General features: G+C 37.8%; 1 protein-coding gene across 1 annotated transcript; it reads left to right on the top strand.

Annotated features, from left to right (window-relative positions):
- Positions 1-630: 630 nt before the first annotated feature.
- On the top strand, positions 631-15348 carry LOC140150487 (peptidoglycan recognition protein 1-like). Its single transcript, XM_072172510.1, has 3 exons — positions 631-819; positions 9198-9352; positions 12114-15348. Exons 1-3 carry the CDS (start codon positions 807-809, stop codon positions 12276-12278), a joined length of 333 nt encoding a protein of 110 aa, XP_072028611.1. The 5' UTR covers positions 631-806; the 3' UTR covers positions 12279-15348.
- The last annotated feature ends 4338 nt before the right edge of the window (positions 15349-19686 follow it).

Genomic DNA, 19686 nt, shown 5'->3' with positions numbered 1-19686 from the left:
AATAACTAAATCCTGTTATCTACCCAGCAATGTTTGCTTATCTTAATAATTGTAACAAACTGTAGTGTACTAAATGGTATAAGACAGAAAAAGCAAACAGACAGAAATTTAGAGTTTTAAATTAGAGAGTTGACAGGAAGTTGTAAGAGTTAAATTGTTATGGATATGATTGGTGTAAGCGCGAAAATGTTGAATGTCAGATCAAAGTCATCCGAGGTGAATTAAGTAATGTCAATCACAAATTGTTACAGGTCATTTGAGGTGGACTAAGTTTATATTTGGATTGTCAGAACACCTTCCCCAATCAAACACATTTCTCTTGCATTTGATCATCTTCTACTCTTCCCTAGAAAAATCATTATAATACCAAATCTACACACCATGGAATTCACCATATCACGTCCAAGTTCACATTGGGCGCCACATTCCTTTTTTAAATAATCACCCCTACATGACATTGATGGGACTATTAGTGGCTGATCTCGTCCGGATCACTGATTCAAAGATTTTAAAATGTTTAAACATGTAAAACGTGGTAAGCTTTTAAATATGTTAATACTAATATCCGACGGCTTAAAACACGTTTTCTCTTAACGCCCTTCTATCTTTCCCTTACCAATATAGTTGACTGCTCTCAGACTGGTCTTAACATCATAACCCGTGCGGAATGGGGAGCCCGGTCCCCTACATCTGTCAATCTTCTTACACTTCCAGTACAGTATGCTTTTGTGCATCACACAGATGGTCCTTTTTGCAGCTCCGTTTCTGATTGTAAAGCCGTGGTGCGTGGAATACAGAATTACCACATGGACAACAAAAGTAAGATAATTATGCTATTCCAGTTTAAATTTTAATCTCACACGGATGTATATTAGCTTATATTTCAACTGGAATATCCCATAAAAGTACAAAAGGTAACGACTTTCGGTAAAACCGAGGGTTGAACAACGGGAATTAAAACGAGCGAGGTTTTAACAGTATCGCCGTCTTGGCCATTATATTCAAATTTTTCAATTTTTGTGGAAGTCACCTGTCTTTCTAAATCTAATGCTATGTACTGAAAGTTTCTTTGGGTGTGATCAAGCAAAATCAGTTTGAAGTTTGGCATATTTAATTTTAAATTTTCTATATAATTGAATCAATCATTTGTAAAACTACATTTTGCCCAAAAAATCCCATTTAAATTGAACATCTAGTTCCAAAGATATGAAGTGTTGCCAAAACATTAGGCAACAAAAGACATTATATTTCCTTTGTTTGGCTATATCTGAAAATCAACATTTCCGATTTCCGACTGATTTTGCTTGATCACATCACATATACAGCCTGTCTCAAAAAAAAAATGTGCAAGTGAAAACGCCCTCTTTGGCAATTAGAAAATACCGTTGTGACATGATGCTTACATCAACGTCAAGGGCACAGTCTTAGCTCTCAAATACCGTTTGTCCTGTTCAATTTGCTCTTTTAATCTCGAGATATGTTTAGTTAACAACGTCAGGGTAAAATCACAATTGTGCCACTTTTACTAGGAATAGAGCTGATGTTGATGCGTCTAATGCACTCCCCCCATCGGGGCTCGTGCATTAGGCCAATGGAACTCGATTATTAGTTTCCGATTGGATGTTTGAAAAAAAGGACGAGGTCGCTATTTCATTATTCATTATTCGGTCTCTTTTCATTATCCATTATGTCAACAAAATCAATGATTTTATGAACAGCTTTCTCCAAATTTAGGTTCCCCACCAGTACCAAAGTATATATTGTTGATGAAAGACCATCTCAAAACCGGTATTAATGTTTAAATCATCTTTACAGACATTTTGCAACAGATTGAGAAAAGATTTGAATTTGTTTTCATAAAAAATGAAAAGAAATTTGCAATTTTGTAATCACTAGAAACATGATGAGGTAATCCTTAAATTTCCATTATTTACTACATCCTCTACCCCTACAACTAAGAAAAACTGCTGATTATGATCAGCAGGGGATGTCAGACATTTTGAGAGTTTCAATTTTGATTATTTCCATTTCAATTTTCAGATAATTTACTTTTTTATGAAAATAATGAAAGTTTTGGTCAAATTCAAAAAGTGATGCGGGCGGTCAATAGGAAACTAACAATCGAATTCCATTAGCCTTAGACGCATCAACACCAGCCTGCGTGCATTATTTTGTCTAATTTCATTAATTTGTCAAATTTCATAAACTTGTCAAAGTTCATTAACCTATAAGTGTGCAATATTTGTTTGTCTTTTAACATGTCTTGAATGACAAAGAGAACAGTATTTACCATGATAAAATCATTGACATGTACATATATTTAATTTTACAGCACAATGTGAAATATTTATTTATCGTTTAATATGTCGTAATTGGAAAAAGAGAATCATTATACCTTTATCATGATAAAACACTAAAACCTATTTTGTACTGTTGTGTAATTGATGCATTCTTTTGATTTCACGAAGGAACTCTTGATAAACTTGATGCTATCATTGATTTACATGTAAAGCTCTCTTCCCTAGTAAAAGTGGCACAATTGTGATTTTACCCTTTCGTTGTTAAGTAAGCATATCTCGAGATTAAAACAAGCAAATTGAACAGACTAAACGGCATTTGAGAGCTAAGACTATGACCTTGACGTTGATGTAAGCACTTTGTCACAACGGTATTTTCTAATTGCCACAGAGGGCGCTTTTCACTTGCACAATTTTTTTTGAGACAGGCTGTATAGCTAGAATGAAAAGCCGATCATTATATGAAAAACTTGACGTTTCCAAAAACACCGACAAAAGTTATAAGCTTAGGCCTACAATTCATTTATACTGCCAGGAATCGTGATTTTTAGTAAAACCAGGTGGAAGTTCTTTATACTCGTGTGTGTTACATATTTTTTTTTAAATAATTTGCTATATAATTTGTATTATAATTATTTGATAGCAGAAGGACATTCTTCGTATTCTGAATGCACATTGGTGTGGCTGATGTGATTTCAGGTCCCTCAAAAATACTGTTCAAAGGTGGGCCTGCGAGCCCGTAAAGATGAACACTTTGTCCAATATGTACAAATTAAAAACCTGACCCTCTTGGTGCAAAATTGCTACAAAAAATGTTAAAAGAACTAATGTCGCCTCGAGATATTTCGGGTATGTTCCGTACAAACTACGTGTGTTTGTTATATAATACGTTGTAGTCTTTCTCTATTGACCAAACTTGGTATTTAAACGATCTTATCAGAGTCAATGGATCAATGGACGGTTATTTGAGTAGGTCACATGCTAATTTGAGTGTCATTTCCTTCCTTCCTACCTTCCTTCCTTCCTCCCTTCCTTCCATATACATGCTTACCTCAACAGTGTGAGGGTCTTTTTATTTTTTCAGTTTCGGTTCCTGTTTCAGTTTTCGGTTTCAGATCTCATTGTTATTTTGAAGTATTAGTAATGTGCGTGTGAACAATCCTTTTATTCTAGTCTTTTGTTGCTCACTGAAAAGTTGAACTTCTGTTTCCGGTTTGGTGAGTTATGTTAATGTCTGACATGAAAACATGAGATGAGAGGATTGGTGCTAATCTAGACAAAAGAAGTGTCTAAATTTTATGGTCGTAAATTCGCGATAAGTTGTACGGCTTCAATTGACTTGCGTTTTGTGTATAGGCACTTCCGCCTATGCGGGAGTGGCTCGTAAAAATAGCCATTGAAATATATACTAACCATGTTGCCAAGTTATAAACAAAAAGTCTTTCATATTGACGATGAAACGGGCGTCAGAAATAGCCAAATATCTCCCAATGAGGCGTGCAAGTGACGATTTGGTCATCATGTTATATTGAAATGCAATACAAAACTAGATGTATTGCAGCCTTATAAGGCCACGAAGTCTAGCCGTGACCTTGAAATGAACTCTGATGACCTTGAAATTACTATAGACAAAATTGTATAAATGGCGATACAAATTTTAATAATAATCTACCTAATAAACTAGTTTGACCTTTGGATGACCTCTGATGACCTTGAGATGACCTTCATCATATTTTGAATCATGTCAACATCACATATACTAATCTTCATTTAAATTGGACAAACTTAAGAATTTTACCCCTTTTGACCTCCGGTTGACCTCTGGTGACCTTGAAATGACCTCCATCATATTTTGAATAATATCGTGATCACATATACTAATTTTTATTCGAATTGGACAAATTTGAGAATTTTACCCCTTTTGACCCCAAAACAGACTCCTCCCCATGTCCAAACCAAATTTGATTATAACCAAATATGCACCCAATGCTATAGTCATTTTGGCATTATTTTGATGATCACAGCACTTAATTATGCAGCAAATAGTGAAGTTTAAGATGATTTTCAGTAATCAACCCTATTTGACCCCTGCATGACCTTGAAATCCAAATCTGTGTTTACCCTATTGACGTTAGCTTGTGTCAATGCATATGTGTCAGTCTGGATCTGGATCTGGATTAGATACTGCCCAGCGCCCCTGAGAAGGGGTCACACGAGCAGGGTGGTGCTAATCTGCAGATGCTTTGGTGGTTGCTTATTTCTTGCTTTCTATGTCTTTGTTGTCTTGTTTGACTGATGACTTAAACTTGTCCTTGTCTTCTATGTCTGTGATTTGGTGCGGTAGGTTGTTCCAGTCTTTAATTGTACGGTTCATGAATGAGAATTTTAAACAGTTTTTTGATGCTGGTAATTGGGTAAATCTGCTATGTCGTGAGGAGCGTTGGACAGGGCGCAGGATGTTATGCATTGGAATGGCGAGGTGGCCCATCAGAGCTTGCTGGAAGACTGAAATTCTTGTTGTCATCCTCCTATCTTCAAGAAGCTCCCACTCGAGCTCTTCTTTCGTTTATGTCACACTGTTGTATCTTTCGCAATCTGCCATTACAAATCTTGCTGCCCGATTCTGCACAGCTTCGAGCTTATGTGTGAGTTCCTGTGTATGTGAATCCCACACGGATCCACAATACTCCATCCCTGGACGGATGAGAGATTTGTAAGCCAGGTTTTTTATTTGTCTAGAACATGAATACAGGTTTCTCTTAATAAATCCCAGAGTTCTGTTTGCCTTTGCTGCTGTATTATTAATGTGTGAGTTCCAAGTTAGCTTTGAGTTCAATGTTACCCCCAGGTATGGGTACTCTCTTAGTTCTGCTAGTAAAGTATTGTTTAAGGTGTATTTGTAATCTAGTTGTTTTCTTGCATGTGTAATTTTGAGGACAAAACATTTTTTGGCATTAAATTTCATTTGCCATTTAGACTGCCATGCAGAGAGTGTGTTCAGTTCTTTTTGTAACATATCGGCATCCTCAGATCCGCTAATTTGTCTATAAACCACGCAGTCATCTGCGAATAATTTCACAGAAGATGTTAAGTTCTGGGGCAAGTCATTAATAAAAATGAGGAAGTCCAGTGGGCCAGTAACTGTGCCCTGTGGGACACTAGATTTAACGTCTACCCAATCCGAGCACTGACCGTCCACAACAACGCGTTGTTTCCGTTGTGTTAAAAATGCCTTGGTCCATTCGAGTGTTTTCCCCGAATACCATAATTATCTAACTTCAGTAGCAAGCGTTGGTGCGGCGCCTTATCGAACGCCTTTTCGAAATCCATGATTATAACATCAACTTGTTGTTTTTGATCAAGGTGGGTAGCTATTTCTTGGATTGTATTAATTAACTGAGTCTCGCAAGAATGGTTTTTCCGAAAACCATGTTGATTTGCGCACAAGATACCATGACTATCCAGATGTTTCATGATGTTAGATTTTAGGATATGTTCAAAAACCTTGCTGCTAACGGAAGTTAGATTTACAGATCTATAGTTTGCTGGATTTGTCTTGTCCCTCTTTTTAAAAATCGGAGAAATGTTTGAAATCAGCCAGTCACTGGGAACAATTCCACTATCATAAGAAAGCTGACAAATGATTTTTAAAGCCAAACCAATTTCTTTTGCGGTTAATTTCAGATATTTAGCGGAAATTCCGTCTGGTCCTGTTGCCTTGTTCTGATTCAGCTCTTCAAGCAACTTGATCACCCTTTCTTCGTTGATCTCAAAATCCGGAATAGAAGTAATTTCACTATCAGGCATTTTAGGCATATTTTCCAAATCCTCCTGAGTGAATTGGGACATGAATTGATTGTTTAGAATGTCAGCTTTTTGTTTGCTTTCAGAAACCAAATTCCCCGATGATGGTTCTCTCAGGGCAGCAATTCCTGTATTATCATTGTTTAATGACTTGATGAAACTATAAATGTTTTATAGACTCCAAACATGTATCGTGAATGTGTTTTCTGTAAGCTCTTCTTGTTTCTTTTTTGACAAACTTTCTTAATTCGTAATACTTGTTCCAGGCCTCCTGTGTGTTTCTCTTAACTGCTGTGTTGTACGCTCTCTGCTTACGTCTCTGATATCGCTTGATTTTTTGCGATATCCAAGGGGTCGTGTTGTTTTTCCTTACTATTTTTGACGGAACGTGTTGTTCAATTGATGTTTGCACCTTAACCTTGAACTCACACCATAGGTCGTCTGCATTCGTCACTGTAAGATTTTTACGCTCAAATTCCTCACTTATTTTCAGTGCATCTGCCTTCAAACCTTCGGTGTTAGCTCTGTGGTACATAAACACCTTCCTAGGGTGTGGTTTTGATTTTTTAACACAAATACCCGGCACAAATATCTATAACGACTGATGGAATGCCGTCGTGATCGCTCATCCCAGTGACGGTTGTTTCTTTGACAACCAAAGTAGGATTTGAGGTGAAGAAATGGTCTAAGGTTTTTTTCTTCCTTGTTGGTCTATCAATGAGCTGGTCCAAGCCAAAATCGTTTTCCAGATTTATCATCTCTTTACACAGAGCAACTTTTTGGCCTCCGTCACTGTAAGATTTTTACGCTCAAATTCCTCACTTATTTTCAGTGCATCTGCCTTCAAACCTTCGGTGTTAGCTCTGTGGTACATAAACACCTTCCTAGGGTGTGGTTTTGATTTTTTAACACAAATACCCGGCACAAATATCTATAACGACTGATAGAATGCCGTCATGATCGCTCATCCCAGTGACGGTTGTTGCCTTGACAACCAAAGTAGGATTTGAGGTGAAGAAATGGTCTAAGGTTTTTTCTTCCTTGTTGGTCTATCAATGAGCTGGTCCAAGCCAAAATCGTTTTCCAGATTTATCATCTCTTTACACAGAGCAACTTTTTGGCCTCTGGGTTTGACGGTCTGGGTTGGCCAATGAATGTCACCCAGGTTACCAATCAGATACGGCAGGCCTCCTTTTCTTGCGTTCGGTGAAATACCAGTATTAAGTTTATATTTATAACACTGGCTGTCAACACTGTGCACCGATTATATCATTTTTAATAGCAAATTAACACACAACCATAAAATTTCAGATTTTTCTGATTTGGTTCTCTGTCTTTTCTAATAACCGTATAATTTGATGGAAAAACCTCACTACTTTGGGTGTTGGACCCAACCAAGTTTCGGTGCCGATAACAACATCCGGGTCATGCGTTTCCAGGCACACCGTAAGCTCGGCTACCTTATCTCGTACACTTTGGAAATTTATGACCAGTGTTTTTATCGGGCGGTTATTTCTTTTACTAGCTTGTTTTCTTTTGTTGGACTTTTCTTTAGTTCCAGTTTTATTGTCTTTGTTCCCCTGTATGCGTTCTTTAGTGGTGTTTTTGTTTTGGGGAGAGGATGTTGCAATTGGTGATCTAATACAGAAATCTTCATCTGTTTTATCTGTTGTATCCAGTGACTCCAGCGTGCTGTAACTATTGGCAAGTTCAATAACCCCTGATTCAAATAAGCTACTGGAAAAGTTTGGCATATTACAATTCCAACAAATCCAAGTTATCTTGCTGTTCTCAGCAAACACTTCAAAGTTTGTAGTATTCATACCCAAACACTCCACATGATACCACCCATCACAGTGGTCACAGCATATCGCACGTTCCCCCCACAAGCACGCTTTGTGACACTTGGGACAGGGAAATTGGGAATCGGAAGCATTTGTACTGGAACCCATAGTTACATCTACACTGGGTGTCGGTCTGCACTATGACAAGCATACATATATACAATAAGGCAGATTTGTTTGGTTTATTTGAACCATTATATACCTGTATGAATGATTTATTTGCTTCATTAAAGCAATGAGTAGGCACATGAACATGAACTCTGAGTTTAAACCTGTCATGTCTGTACAATCTCTCTTGTATGCGTATCTTATACCCCGGTCGTTTCCATTGTTTACACTTCCCACTCGCTCGTCATGTGACCATGGCGTCGCCGGTCGAACCATCATCCAGGTGATGATAAATAGAGATAGTGTACTCACAGTTACGGAAGCCGTAACCACACAAAAAATGCAGAACAGAATGAAGCAGAAGTAAGATGAAAGGTCACCCCACACAATCCGCCGCTACCCTACGCCCGTCCGGTGCTGATGTCTACTCCATAATATCCATAGCGCCAGACACGTACGCCATCTTGTACTAAGAAAGTCCACCGGTAGCGATTTCAAATCTTATCGAAATCTCCGAATATTTCACCCATCCAATGGCAAAAACAATCCAAAAAGCAACCACTCTGCAAATTAAAGATTACCTGATGATTTAAAACCTTTAAAAAACAGTCGTATCTCTGTACCATGTAATCTGTAGGATAAGAAGCATTTTGAAGGTATTTGGTTATGTGCCAAAAACCTCTTAATGACCTTTGACCCAAAATCGGTGTTTACCTCATAGACCCCAACTATAGTCGATGCCGATGATCAAGTCTCATTACGCTACCATGTAATCTGTAGAAGATCTGCATTTTTAGTTTAAATAAATCATGCGTGACGTTTGTCCCCAAATGGGTTATGTCAAATGTAAAGGCTGGGGTAGTGGAGCTTTTGCCCGTCTCCTATGACGCTACGCCACCGTGTCTGGAAAATGTGTTGATTTTAGATTATCCTTGATATATTTGGTGAAATAAATCAATGCTGCTATTACCCTGATTATGCAATAATATACAACAAAATATTTCAGGGAAATGGAGCTAGGCGAATATTTATGTATGGCAATCACAATGATAATTATTCCTGTTACATCACTACTTCTACGACGAATAGCTGTAACACATGAAGTACAAAAGACGTATTTCACTGCTCTCTCCATCTATTTCAGATCCTCCATGGTCAGATATTGGCTACAGTTTTCTCGTGGATGAAGAAGGAAACATTTATGAGGGACGAGGATGGGATCGCGTGGGGGCACATACTCTTGGATACAATGATGACGGTCTAGCCTGGGCTTACATTGGATCATATACCTCAAGATTGGTAAATATACAGTAGTCTCTTATTATACCACCCGTGACGTCATACAATCGCAGAGTAAAGCTGTACATGATCGTAACAGTTGCGTTTATTCTGTGAGCTTACCTACCAGGGCACAATAGATCATTATTAACCTGTATCAGGGGTGATATAATACGAGAATAATGAAAAAGTCTGAAATTACTAATTTAATAAAAAGCCTTCATCCCAAAGATAACTTTAACTCCAGAGCCAGTTGCAGGCCAGGATGGTAGACTCATAATCAGGAGCCTACAGAGAAGACCCAATTGTTGGTGTCCATTTTAAAGGGTATATCTATTTAAAAAAAAAAATTAACTCCATTCTAGAGCATAGGCTTAATTATTACATTACAAGTTGACACTCGTTTCAATTTTTTATTCGTATTTCTCCTGAAAAGGACAAATTGTGTTGCTAACATGCTGGCTCGTACGGCCCTTTTCAGCGTTCGAAGCGAAATTGATTTCCAATGCAGCAGACTGATGACGTCATTATATGAATAGTAGTCTCCTCCGCAGCCAGTTTGGTTACGCGTAACTGGTTGCGGAGGAGTCTATATGTTTCCAAACCATCGTGATACTTCTAGTTGTTGTTATTAAATTTCCGACATTAATGTTCTTTCAAATTTTCCAGAATACTATGAACAACTAGACTTGTGTGTATCAGGTTTACTTTGAATTTGGTAAAAGTAGTGAAATTTTAACCTTTTAACCTTACCATAATGGCATTTTTAGGGTAAATTACGGCAAATAAAAAAATCACAATATTAAACACCGCTATTAACTTAACAACACACACGAGCATTACATTATCATACACGTGAGCACTCAGACGGAGAACTCTTTTGATGTTCATTGATGTATGTAAAGCTAGACCTTCAACACGAAAAATTGGGAAAGCTATTTTAATACAATATTGGTATGTTATGCTCAAATTCTGATCGTACGGTGAAATTGATCTAAAATACATTTTTTATTTTTAGTCCAAGTATTTCTCATCAAGTTGATATGCATATGAATTTTACTAATATACGAGGGTCATTCAAAAAGATCTACCTCCATCATCACATCTCTGTGATCTTACGTGCCAGGAAATTAAAATTACCCATGCTTGTGTTCTTAAATCTTGGCTATAAAATAAAAGTTATTTGATTAAAATGTGATTTTTGGTTGTTAAGATGTGTTGGTTAAAGTGAATACAGATTTAGTATGTCGGAAACGGTCTGAAAAGAAAGGCTAATTTTGATCAAAAAGATTGCTCATATCTATGTGAAAATCATTACAGATTTATTTCTGAAAATGATTAAATAGCTTTATTTCTGTTTAAATAATTTATCCAATATCTAATGCTTGCCGATAGAACAGTTTTACTGGGTGTGGTGTATTTTGCACAACAAAACAGATACATGGTCAGAATAGCCTTCATATTGACCCTTTTCCTTAGGTTGTTGACTTCGATCGGGTGAGCACTTGCTGGTTCATGTCGTATTAGTGGTTCATAAGTTCAAATCAAATAAGTCTTATGCACAGTTTTTGTATTTTGCAAGTATATACAAAGTAATTAACAAACTCAATCAAGTGCTTAAAATAAGGTCGTAATTACGAATTACCCTTAAACGTGGTCTTGTCGAAATCTGGCAAATTTCACTAGCATTCGTGTGTCTTTTGAACCCTTCGATGCTTTCTTCTCATATAAAACGTGTTTTATTTTATTTTGACATCCCAAGGCATGTCAGGGAGCTCAAATAGGAACAAAATATTTATCCTGAGTAAGCAGTTGGGAAACCGCATCTTAAAACATTTTTATGGAGATTATCCAAAGCTATAATTTGCTAAATAATATACTAAACATTCGGCTTCTGTTTTTAACCGTTTCCAAAATACCAAATAATCGCTTTAACCAGCATATCTAAACAATCAAAGATCATATTTTAGTCAAATAAATTTTATTTTGTAGCCAAGATTTACGAGTATAATCGTAATTCGTAATAATGCGTAATTTGAATATTTTGGCACGTAAGATAACAGAGATGTGATGATGGAGGTAGAACCTTTGAATGACCCTCGTATAATAAAGAAGCGGCCTGCTAATGTGTAAAAACCATGAATTTGTAATACTTGATTCAGGGTTTTTTTCTGATAAAAACAACAGTATACTTTCTGTGCATTGACGTGTTAGCAGTCCATTCTTTCAAAGCTGGCCAATTCATATCATGACGTCACTGTAGTTTCTAGGTCAAATCTGTCTCATTCAAAGGAACTCACAGATATGCCCTTTTTAGAGGACCGGATTGACCTTTTTCATTGCCCGGGGCCGGGCTAAAATTTAGGTTCCCCTGGCTATCCAGATTCACGTGCTCCACCCACCCCATCTCATCTCTATAACATACATTTTTCCACTCAGTTTCATTCTTTTTTATCCTCCCAAATTTGAGGCCCCTGCATCTTGGGCCCTGAGCCCTAGCTAATCTGGCCCTGTGGCAAATCCGGTCCTGGAGAGATTTGCTTTGGTGGCTGAGATTTGATTACGGATCTACTGGGCTGCAACTGACTCTGGAGTAATTATCTAAAAATTGTCTTTTGGGAACGTTCTTATTGTAGTGAACTTAGGCCCAACATTAATACTGTGGTGATGGACCTCACACATAAAAGAATAGGATCATTTAAGACAAATGAATTGTCATGAAGTTGATTCTCGATTAACCTGTGATATGATGATTATATAACCCTTGTTTTCTTCATTTCAGCCAAGCCAAGCCGCCATAGATGCAGGCAAGAAAGCTATTGCGTGTGGCGTGACCCTTGGAAAGCTGAAGTCAGGCTATACACTGAGAGGCCATCGAGATGTGGGGACAACTTTGTGTCCTGGAGACAAGCTCTATGATGATGTTAAAAACTGGCCTCATTACTAACCATGTATATCAGATACACCTATACAGATGCAACGAGCCTCGCACAGGCATGGTTACCCGGGCGTGGTTAGTTGTTTGCAAGGCAAGCAAACTCCGTCGCAACGGAGTTTAGATAATTAGATATAAAATATAGACACAAATAGTTACTGATTAAATAGATAACATTACGCAACCAAATAAGCAGCATGTGCAAGCTTGGCATACAAAAACGAATCCAAATTCACGCATTCCTATACCTTAATGGCTGCCAAAGTTGGGTCCCCGTCGGCTCAATCTCACATAAAATGTGAAATAATGCGGCCTTGGAGGGTATTTTAAACTGCATTCTATCACCTGTGTTACACGTAGACAAAAGAATAATGACAGAATACAACACAAAAGAATCTAACATCGAATTTTAAGCGGCTTTAATCCACCCAATTGGGCAGTCACTACACCGGTGTGGTGCATGCGGGGACCCTTCATGGCCGACCAAATCCTGACCATGACTTGGCTCGTTGGATTCGTCTATATCTGACTAGCTCACCTGTTTTATAGTTATAAGAAGAAATTTGTAATAAATTTAACAAACCTACGGTTAACTATACAACTCACTGCCCAAATTCTCTATGTACTTCCCGGGTGTACTCCCGGTCCCAGGGTGTACTTAAAGCAATAATGTTTGATTTGCATAAAGTATAGATTCTTATTTACATGTTTGTTTTCACTGATCACATTATCCCCTTTTAATTTCGAGCCAAACGAATGAGGTATAACAAAAAAATTGCGATTCATTCCAACGTCTACAATGCGTGTACTAAGCTCGCCGATCGTATTACATGTAACTGCACGGAGCATCGCGCTCGATGTGTGTACATACAAGCTGACATCCACGGTACATGTTAGCAAGTACTCGATCGTTGAACTCTGTATAAAACCGGGTCGACCCGGTTTTAATACAAAAAGTTAAATTTTACTGTTATTAAAGCACTGCAGGCTTAGTCTTTTACGTGGTATTTTAGTACACCACTGGGCATTATAATTATGCAAAAAGTAGAAATCCAAGTAAAATTGAGGGCGTCGCTGTAAAGCAAATCACACATTATGGCTTTAAGGTTATTAAATATTTTAAACTGTTGTGATTTGGTAGTTCACAGCATCTTACGAATGGTAGTCAGCTTTGGCAAAAACTGCATTGCTCAATTCATAGCGAGCGTGTAGAAGAATTAAAATATCACATATATACCTTTATAGGTGCTGCGGTTCTTGAGTTACGTTGTAAAGAGGTCTGAAACAACAACACTTTGTAAAACGTACATAACTCATTAACAACAATAAATTAAGCAAGTTTGCAAAGTATACGATTTGTAGAATGAACTTTTGCAAAGCATCAAGGTGTTAATTTTCAATAATATATTGATCTAGATAATGAAAATCGATTTTTAGGTTGCTTCGACCAAGAATACCTCGTCTACCCTTAACATGTTATACCGATGTGTGAGTACCAATGAATTAGCTGGGCAGCGGTGTACCTCTGGGAGGCAGCAATAAGAATCTGGTAGTGATACACCTAAAATCCCGAAAGACAAGAATGTTTTACTTGTGTTAAATGTTTGCCGCTTGCTGCAAAATATTTAAATATATATATATATGTAAAATAACAAAAGCGTAATAATAGGGGCGTAGACAGGGGTAGTGCGACGCATCCCCAATGTAAAAATATACGGTACTCAAGAAGGTTCAAATTATAAAGAAAAATAAACAAGGAGTCACTTTTCTTGTTAAGCCGTTAAAATGAGCCCATAAAGTTAATTATTAGTAGATTCAGTCCACTTTTTGCAAGTAAGCAAATATGTTTAAGAAAAAAGGTTTTTTTGGGGGCTTGTTTTTTTTTGAAATTCTACAATCCACCCACTCGCAAATTATCCTGGCTACGCCCCTGCGTAATATAATACTTATGTTTACTTTTATTTGGCGGTGTTGGTCACTATCTGCTGTTATGGAAGGGCGTACGTGCTGGACATGTCACCTTTCATATTTTTGTTGCAATCAGCACATTGGTAGTTTTAGTCAGGGGAGTCAGTAAAGCTTTTTTCCCTCATATTTTACCCTGTATACCTATCTTATTTACAAGGTATAAAATCATTCAAGATACATGATCTATTACTAGAATGTATTGCTAATTTTGAAAATCCATGAATAGGACTTACCCCGGGGAATTACCCAAAATTATAAATGATTTATTATTTTGTTTTAATAATAACAGTATCACATGCAATTTTCTTGGTATTAACTATTATAGCACTCTGCAACAATAGGCATTGGTCCTTGCATAAACGCTCATTTTTGGCGCTTGGTTAATTCCTGAAGGTCTTAAGATAATCCCATAACAACTCGGGCCATTTATGAGTTTATGAGATTTTGTCACAATAGCATCGCACAATAGAGAGAAAACCCACAACCTTGGTGGCCCAGCCAGCCCCGATCCTTACTCCATCTTTACAGACATGGGATACATAATAGCAATAGTAAAAAGATGGAGTGAAACATCGGCTTATATACCCCATCTTTTGCGTGGGATTGGGATGGGATCATCCCATTCAAAGATGGGATGGATTTCACTCACACGCCTAATTTACATTGTGTAAGGTAAATGTAATGTAATCTCATGTAAAGTAATGGAAACGAAGCGTCCTCCTAGGGGACAAATGGCACTACTTTGGTATCCCTTGTCGTAAATTCGTATTCAAAAAATCCTGGCCACTCACCACAGAGTTTGGTTGCATTGGGAAAAGATGGGGTGATAGTGAAATATGACTTGGGTGTAAATGATCATTTCAGCTAAAATCAAGAGAAAGCCGTTTTCGCGGTAACGACACTTTTCATTTTGAAGTTTCATTAAACCATTTTCAGAAACCACCTATCACATTAAATTAAAATTTAAAAAAAAATTACAAATTAAAAAATCACGTTTACTTCAAGAAAGTGAACATACTTAAACTTTAGTTCTGGTAAATATGTTAAGGAAATATGTTGGTCTAATTAGCAAAATGTGATTTGATAATAGAAATAAATAATTCGATGTTGTGAATTAGCATATGAAAATTGTCTTTATTGAGTTTTTATCTGCCTCACTCAGTTAAAAATGACAAAGAAACAGATAGAGCATTATACATAATGTAAAGTATGTAACATTAAGTTTAAATATAGTTTTTACTATACCACAAAGCACCATACTTTTGCAAAAGATCTAACAACTGGTTCCTGAGGCATGCAAGTTCCAACTGAACATGTATGACGGAGGGCTTTACAGCAACAACATCACTTGGGCTCTTTTGGTCACTTTTGGAAAGTATTGATGGGTATATGACTTGCGGTCCCTTGTATTCATTGCAAGTGTTCAAAACATAAGAGGTCATGAAAATAAGGATATAAAATTTTTGATGAAAAATGGGAACCAGTCATTTTTTGATATGAAGATCGACATATCTTCTCTTTTGATGGACACTGATGTATGTAGACCACGACCTTCAACAGGTAAATTTCGAAAAGCTATTATAGCATAACAAAGGGGTAGTTCCTGATAGATGCACAAATCGATTGGAGTGTCATATTTAGAGAATAAAGGTATTGTTTTTAACCGCTGGAGTGCATCTATCGTCTCATATAACACGGGCGACATCATTATTTTAAGTAAAACAACGAGACGAAGCCGAGGTGTTTTACGCCCAAAATAATGATGTCGCCGGTGTTATATGAGACGATAGATACACGACAGTGGCTAAAAACAATACCTTTATTCTCATTCTTAAACACTTCAATTCAAATAAAAATATCATAAGTATTACAAATTTTAATCAAATTAAATCCTACATTTTGCAAGGAATTATACCTAGGACTTAAAATCGATCAGTCACGTTGTTGCTATGCGCCTCCGATTGGTTTAAATAGCGAGTACGCGTATCGCGTCGATGCACACGCGCTGACCCGAGTGATATCGTGTCATATCACACGGGTAAGAACCAATAAGATTGTAGGAACATTTTCAAGTGTTTAAGAATGGTCATTTGCACATGAAAGAACATTATAACCCTTTCCTGGCGCATGTGAGTATAAAAAAATATGTCATGGTTTGGTCCTACGGTTGTTTGATCGCATGTAAAACTTAAATCTTGTTTGCATCTTGTTAGAACATCAGCAAAAAGACTAACAAATGACAAGGGAATTTTCAAAAAACTTTTTACCATGAAATGTAATGTATAACTCATATTATTTCACTAATCTCAATTTGAAATATATGTAAATAGCGCCCTCAATTTGCACACAAATGTTCCGTTTATAGAATAAAAATTACCACAAAAAAGCAGAAAAAGATGAATAATTTGATATAGAAACGAATATCTATGTTAAAAATATACACAAAATATATGTGTATAATACCGTTAATTAGTATGATAGCTGTTGGTATTATACAGGTCTAGAATTGAACATTATATAATTTTTTGTTAGAAAAATTAATAAATGATCACATCAAACAACCAAACCAGATTTGTGGTCTGTGGAGTTTTGAATAGGCCAGTTTGTCACTTTTGAAACTGGACCTTCGTCTAATCAAATGCTTGTAACTTTACTTCTTGAAGTCACATTGGATTCAATGTGGTGTCATAATGTGCAGGATTATATAGTGCATCTATTACAAAAACAAATTTACCCCAATATGGTTCAGTTTTGAAATTGTGATTATTTTTCCAAGTGTAAGGATACTTTATTGGCGCAATATATATCAACTATGAATGTAAGAACCATTAGAGAGCAGCGATGCAGAGAAGAGCTTGCATCCAATCTGATCAAATATGACATAGAGGCTTTGGGAAGTCAAGAGCATCGCATCACACACGATGAGCCAGTCAGATACGAAAAGGTTCTAGGCAAAACACTTATAACATCATCAGCTACAAGGAACAGAGCTTGAGCAACAATCGGGGGGGGGGGGGGGGTTGGAGTGTTACTCAACACACATGCCCAAAACTCTCTAGCCAGTGTTAGCACTGTCAACTTCCAAGGGAATCAAGCAACAACGATAATAATCACTTACTGCCATACCAATGTAACAGATGAAGACATCATGGAGAGTCATTATGACAACTTGAGACGAGCTATTGACTCCATCCCTGCTCACAATCTCTCGATGGTCATAGGGGACTGCTAGGTTTACCTATCATGGAACAACAAACAGGAATGGTAAATTTCTTTTGGACCTTGCGACTGAGAGAAATATCATTAAACAAATATCAACTTGACTACATCCTTGTCCGAAAGAAATGGAGGAACAGTCTACTGAATTCCGAAGCATATAGCTCATTTGCAAGTGTTAGCTCAGACCACAGAATTGTTTCAGCAAAGGTGCGCCTGGGTCTTAGAAAAAGACTGCTGCTAGGAAAAGGCAGTATGACTGGAAGCTTCTAAGTACCGATAGCAACTTTGAAAAACGATACGCCATAGAAGTACGAAACCGATTCCAGCCATTGGAAAATATAAGTGAAACAGCCACAGAGAAGTATGAAAGGTTAATAACAGCCCACACGGAAGCTACAGATAAAACTGTGCCTGTGAAGAACAAAACACGTAGGGTACGCTTCTCAAGCGATCCAAGAGTGACTGAGGCAAGAGACAAGATCAAGAAAGCGTACCAGGTGTATAAGGAAAATACAACTAAAGATCACAGATCACAGACTGTAGGCAAATAAGAGGCTCGCAGATGCATACAACCAGGTGTAGGAAGAAGATCTTAGCACTAAGTTAACAGACGTGGAAATGGCCAATGCCAACAGTAAACACGGCCAGAGTTGAAGACTCATAAATGACATCAGAGGCAGATTGGCATCTAGGAAAGGAAGGCAACACCCAGAAGGAAAGAGTTACTAACTGGTAGAACCATTTCAAGAACCTACTAGGAAGCCCCCCCCCCCCCGACATTGATGATGAAGATGAAGATATTCCAGCAGTCTTAGAAGAGCTCAGCATCAAAACAGGGCCATTCGAACAAGAGGAATATGAAAAGGCAAAAATTGCATTGGTGGAAGGTAAAAGCTCTGGCGAAGATGGCATACCATCCGAAGTTCTCAAGAGATGCGACTTAGATGATATCATTCTTGAATTCTGTAACCGTGCATTGAGCGAGGGAAAAATGCCAGAACAGTGGTCTATCCTAAACATAGTACCTATACCCAAGTCTGGAGATCTCAGCCAAGCTGGAAACTACAGCTTACGTTCGATAGTGGCAAAGACCTTCAATAGGATGATCCTCAATAGGATCAGACCAGAACTCGATGAACACCTGAGAAACAATAAAAATAGATTCTGAGTTGGAAGGACCACAGTCGGCCATATTCTTGCCCTACGGAGGCTCATCGAAGGGATCAAAGCTATCAAACCTTCCAGCAATAATTACCTTTATTGACTTTCGAAAGGCTTTTGATACCATCCATACGGGCAAAATGCTGAAAATCCTGAAAGCCTATGGGGTTCCTTGGCAATATGTATATATGCAAGGACAAAAGCAAAAGTGATTTCACCTGATGGAGAAACAGACCTCTTCTAAATACTGGCCGGTGTACTGCAGGGCGACACTCTTGCTCCATATTTATTTCTAGTGGTACTGGATTATGCCCTGAGAACAGCAATAGAAAAGAAGAAAAAGTAGGCGTATTGGTCCAGAGGTTGTCACTGACTTTGATTTTGCCGATGATATAGCATTACTGTCAGAGGAAATAGATCAGGCAAACAAACTACTCAGCCAGGTGGAAACATCAGTTGGAAAAGTCGGACTGAGAGTGAATGCTGGCAAAACCAAGTTCATGGCATTTAACCATAACAAAGGTATCACAATTAAGACAAACAGTGGAACACAGATTGAGGAGGTCCCAGATTTCAAGTACCTAGGAGCGTGGATGAAGAGCTCAGAAAAGGATGTAAAAATACGAAAAGCAGCAGCCTGGAGAGCTTGTAATGGGATCGTCAAGATTTGGAAGTCGTCGCTCTCAGCAAGATTCAAACAGCGCCTATTTACAGCAACAGCAGAATCGGTACTGCTCTAGGGGTGTGAGTCATGGACAGTCATTTCCAAACTGGCAAAGGAGCTGGGTGGCTGCTATACCAGACTGTTAAGGTCAATGCGTAATGTCCACTGGAAACAACACATGACAAACAAAGAGCTGTATGGTGACCTTCCAAAGTTATCGGACAAGATTAGAGAGAGAGAAGGACTCGGTTTACTGGTCACTGATATAGAAGCAAGACAGAACCTGTATCTCAACTGGTAACTGGAAAGCCTGCCCTAACATATGTCGACATTTTGAAACAAGACACCGGACTTGAAACAACTGACATGACAACAGCAATGCAAGACAGGAAGATATGGAGGGCCATC

This window comes from Amphiura filiformis, chromosome 4 (genome assembly GCF_039555335.1).
Source record: "Amphiura filiformis chromosome 4, Afil_fr2py, whole genome shotgun sequence".
NCBI lineage: Eukaryota > Metazoa > Echinodermata > Ophiuroidea > Amphilepidida > Amphiuridae > Amphiura > Amphiura filiformis.
This window is presented reverse-complemented; position numbering and strand designations above follow the sequence as displayed.

Excerpts from the sequence above, each read along its gene's own strand:
- LOC140150487 (XM_072172510.1), top strand. Across the intron at positions 9,353-12,113 it reads GATCATATACCTCAAGATTG|CCAAGCCAAGCCGCCATAGA; the intron begins GTAAATATACAG and ends TCTTCATTTCAG.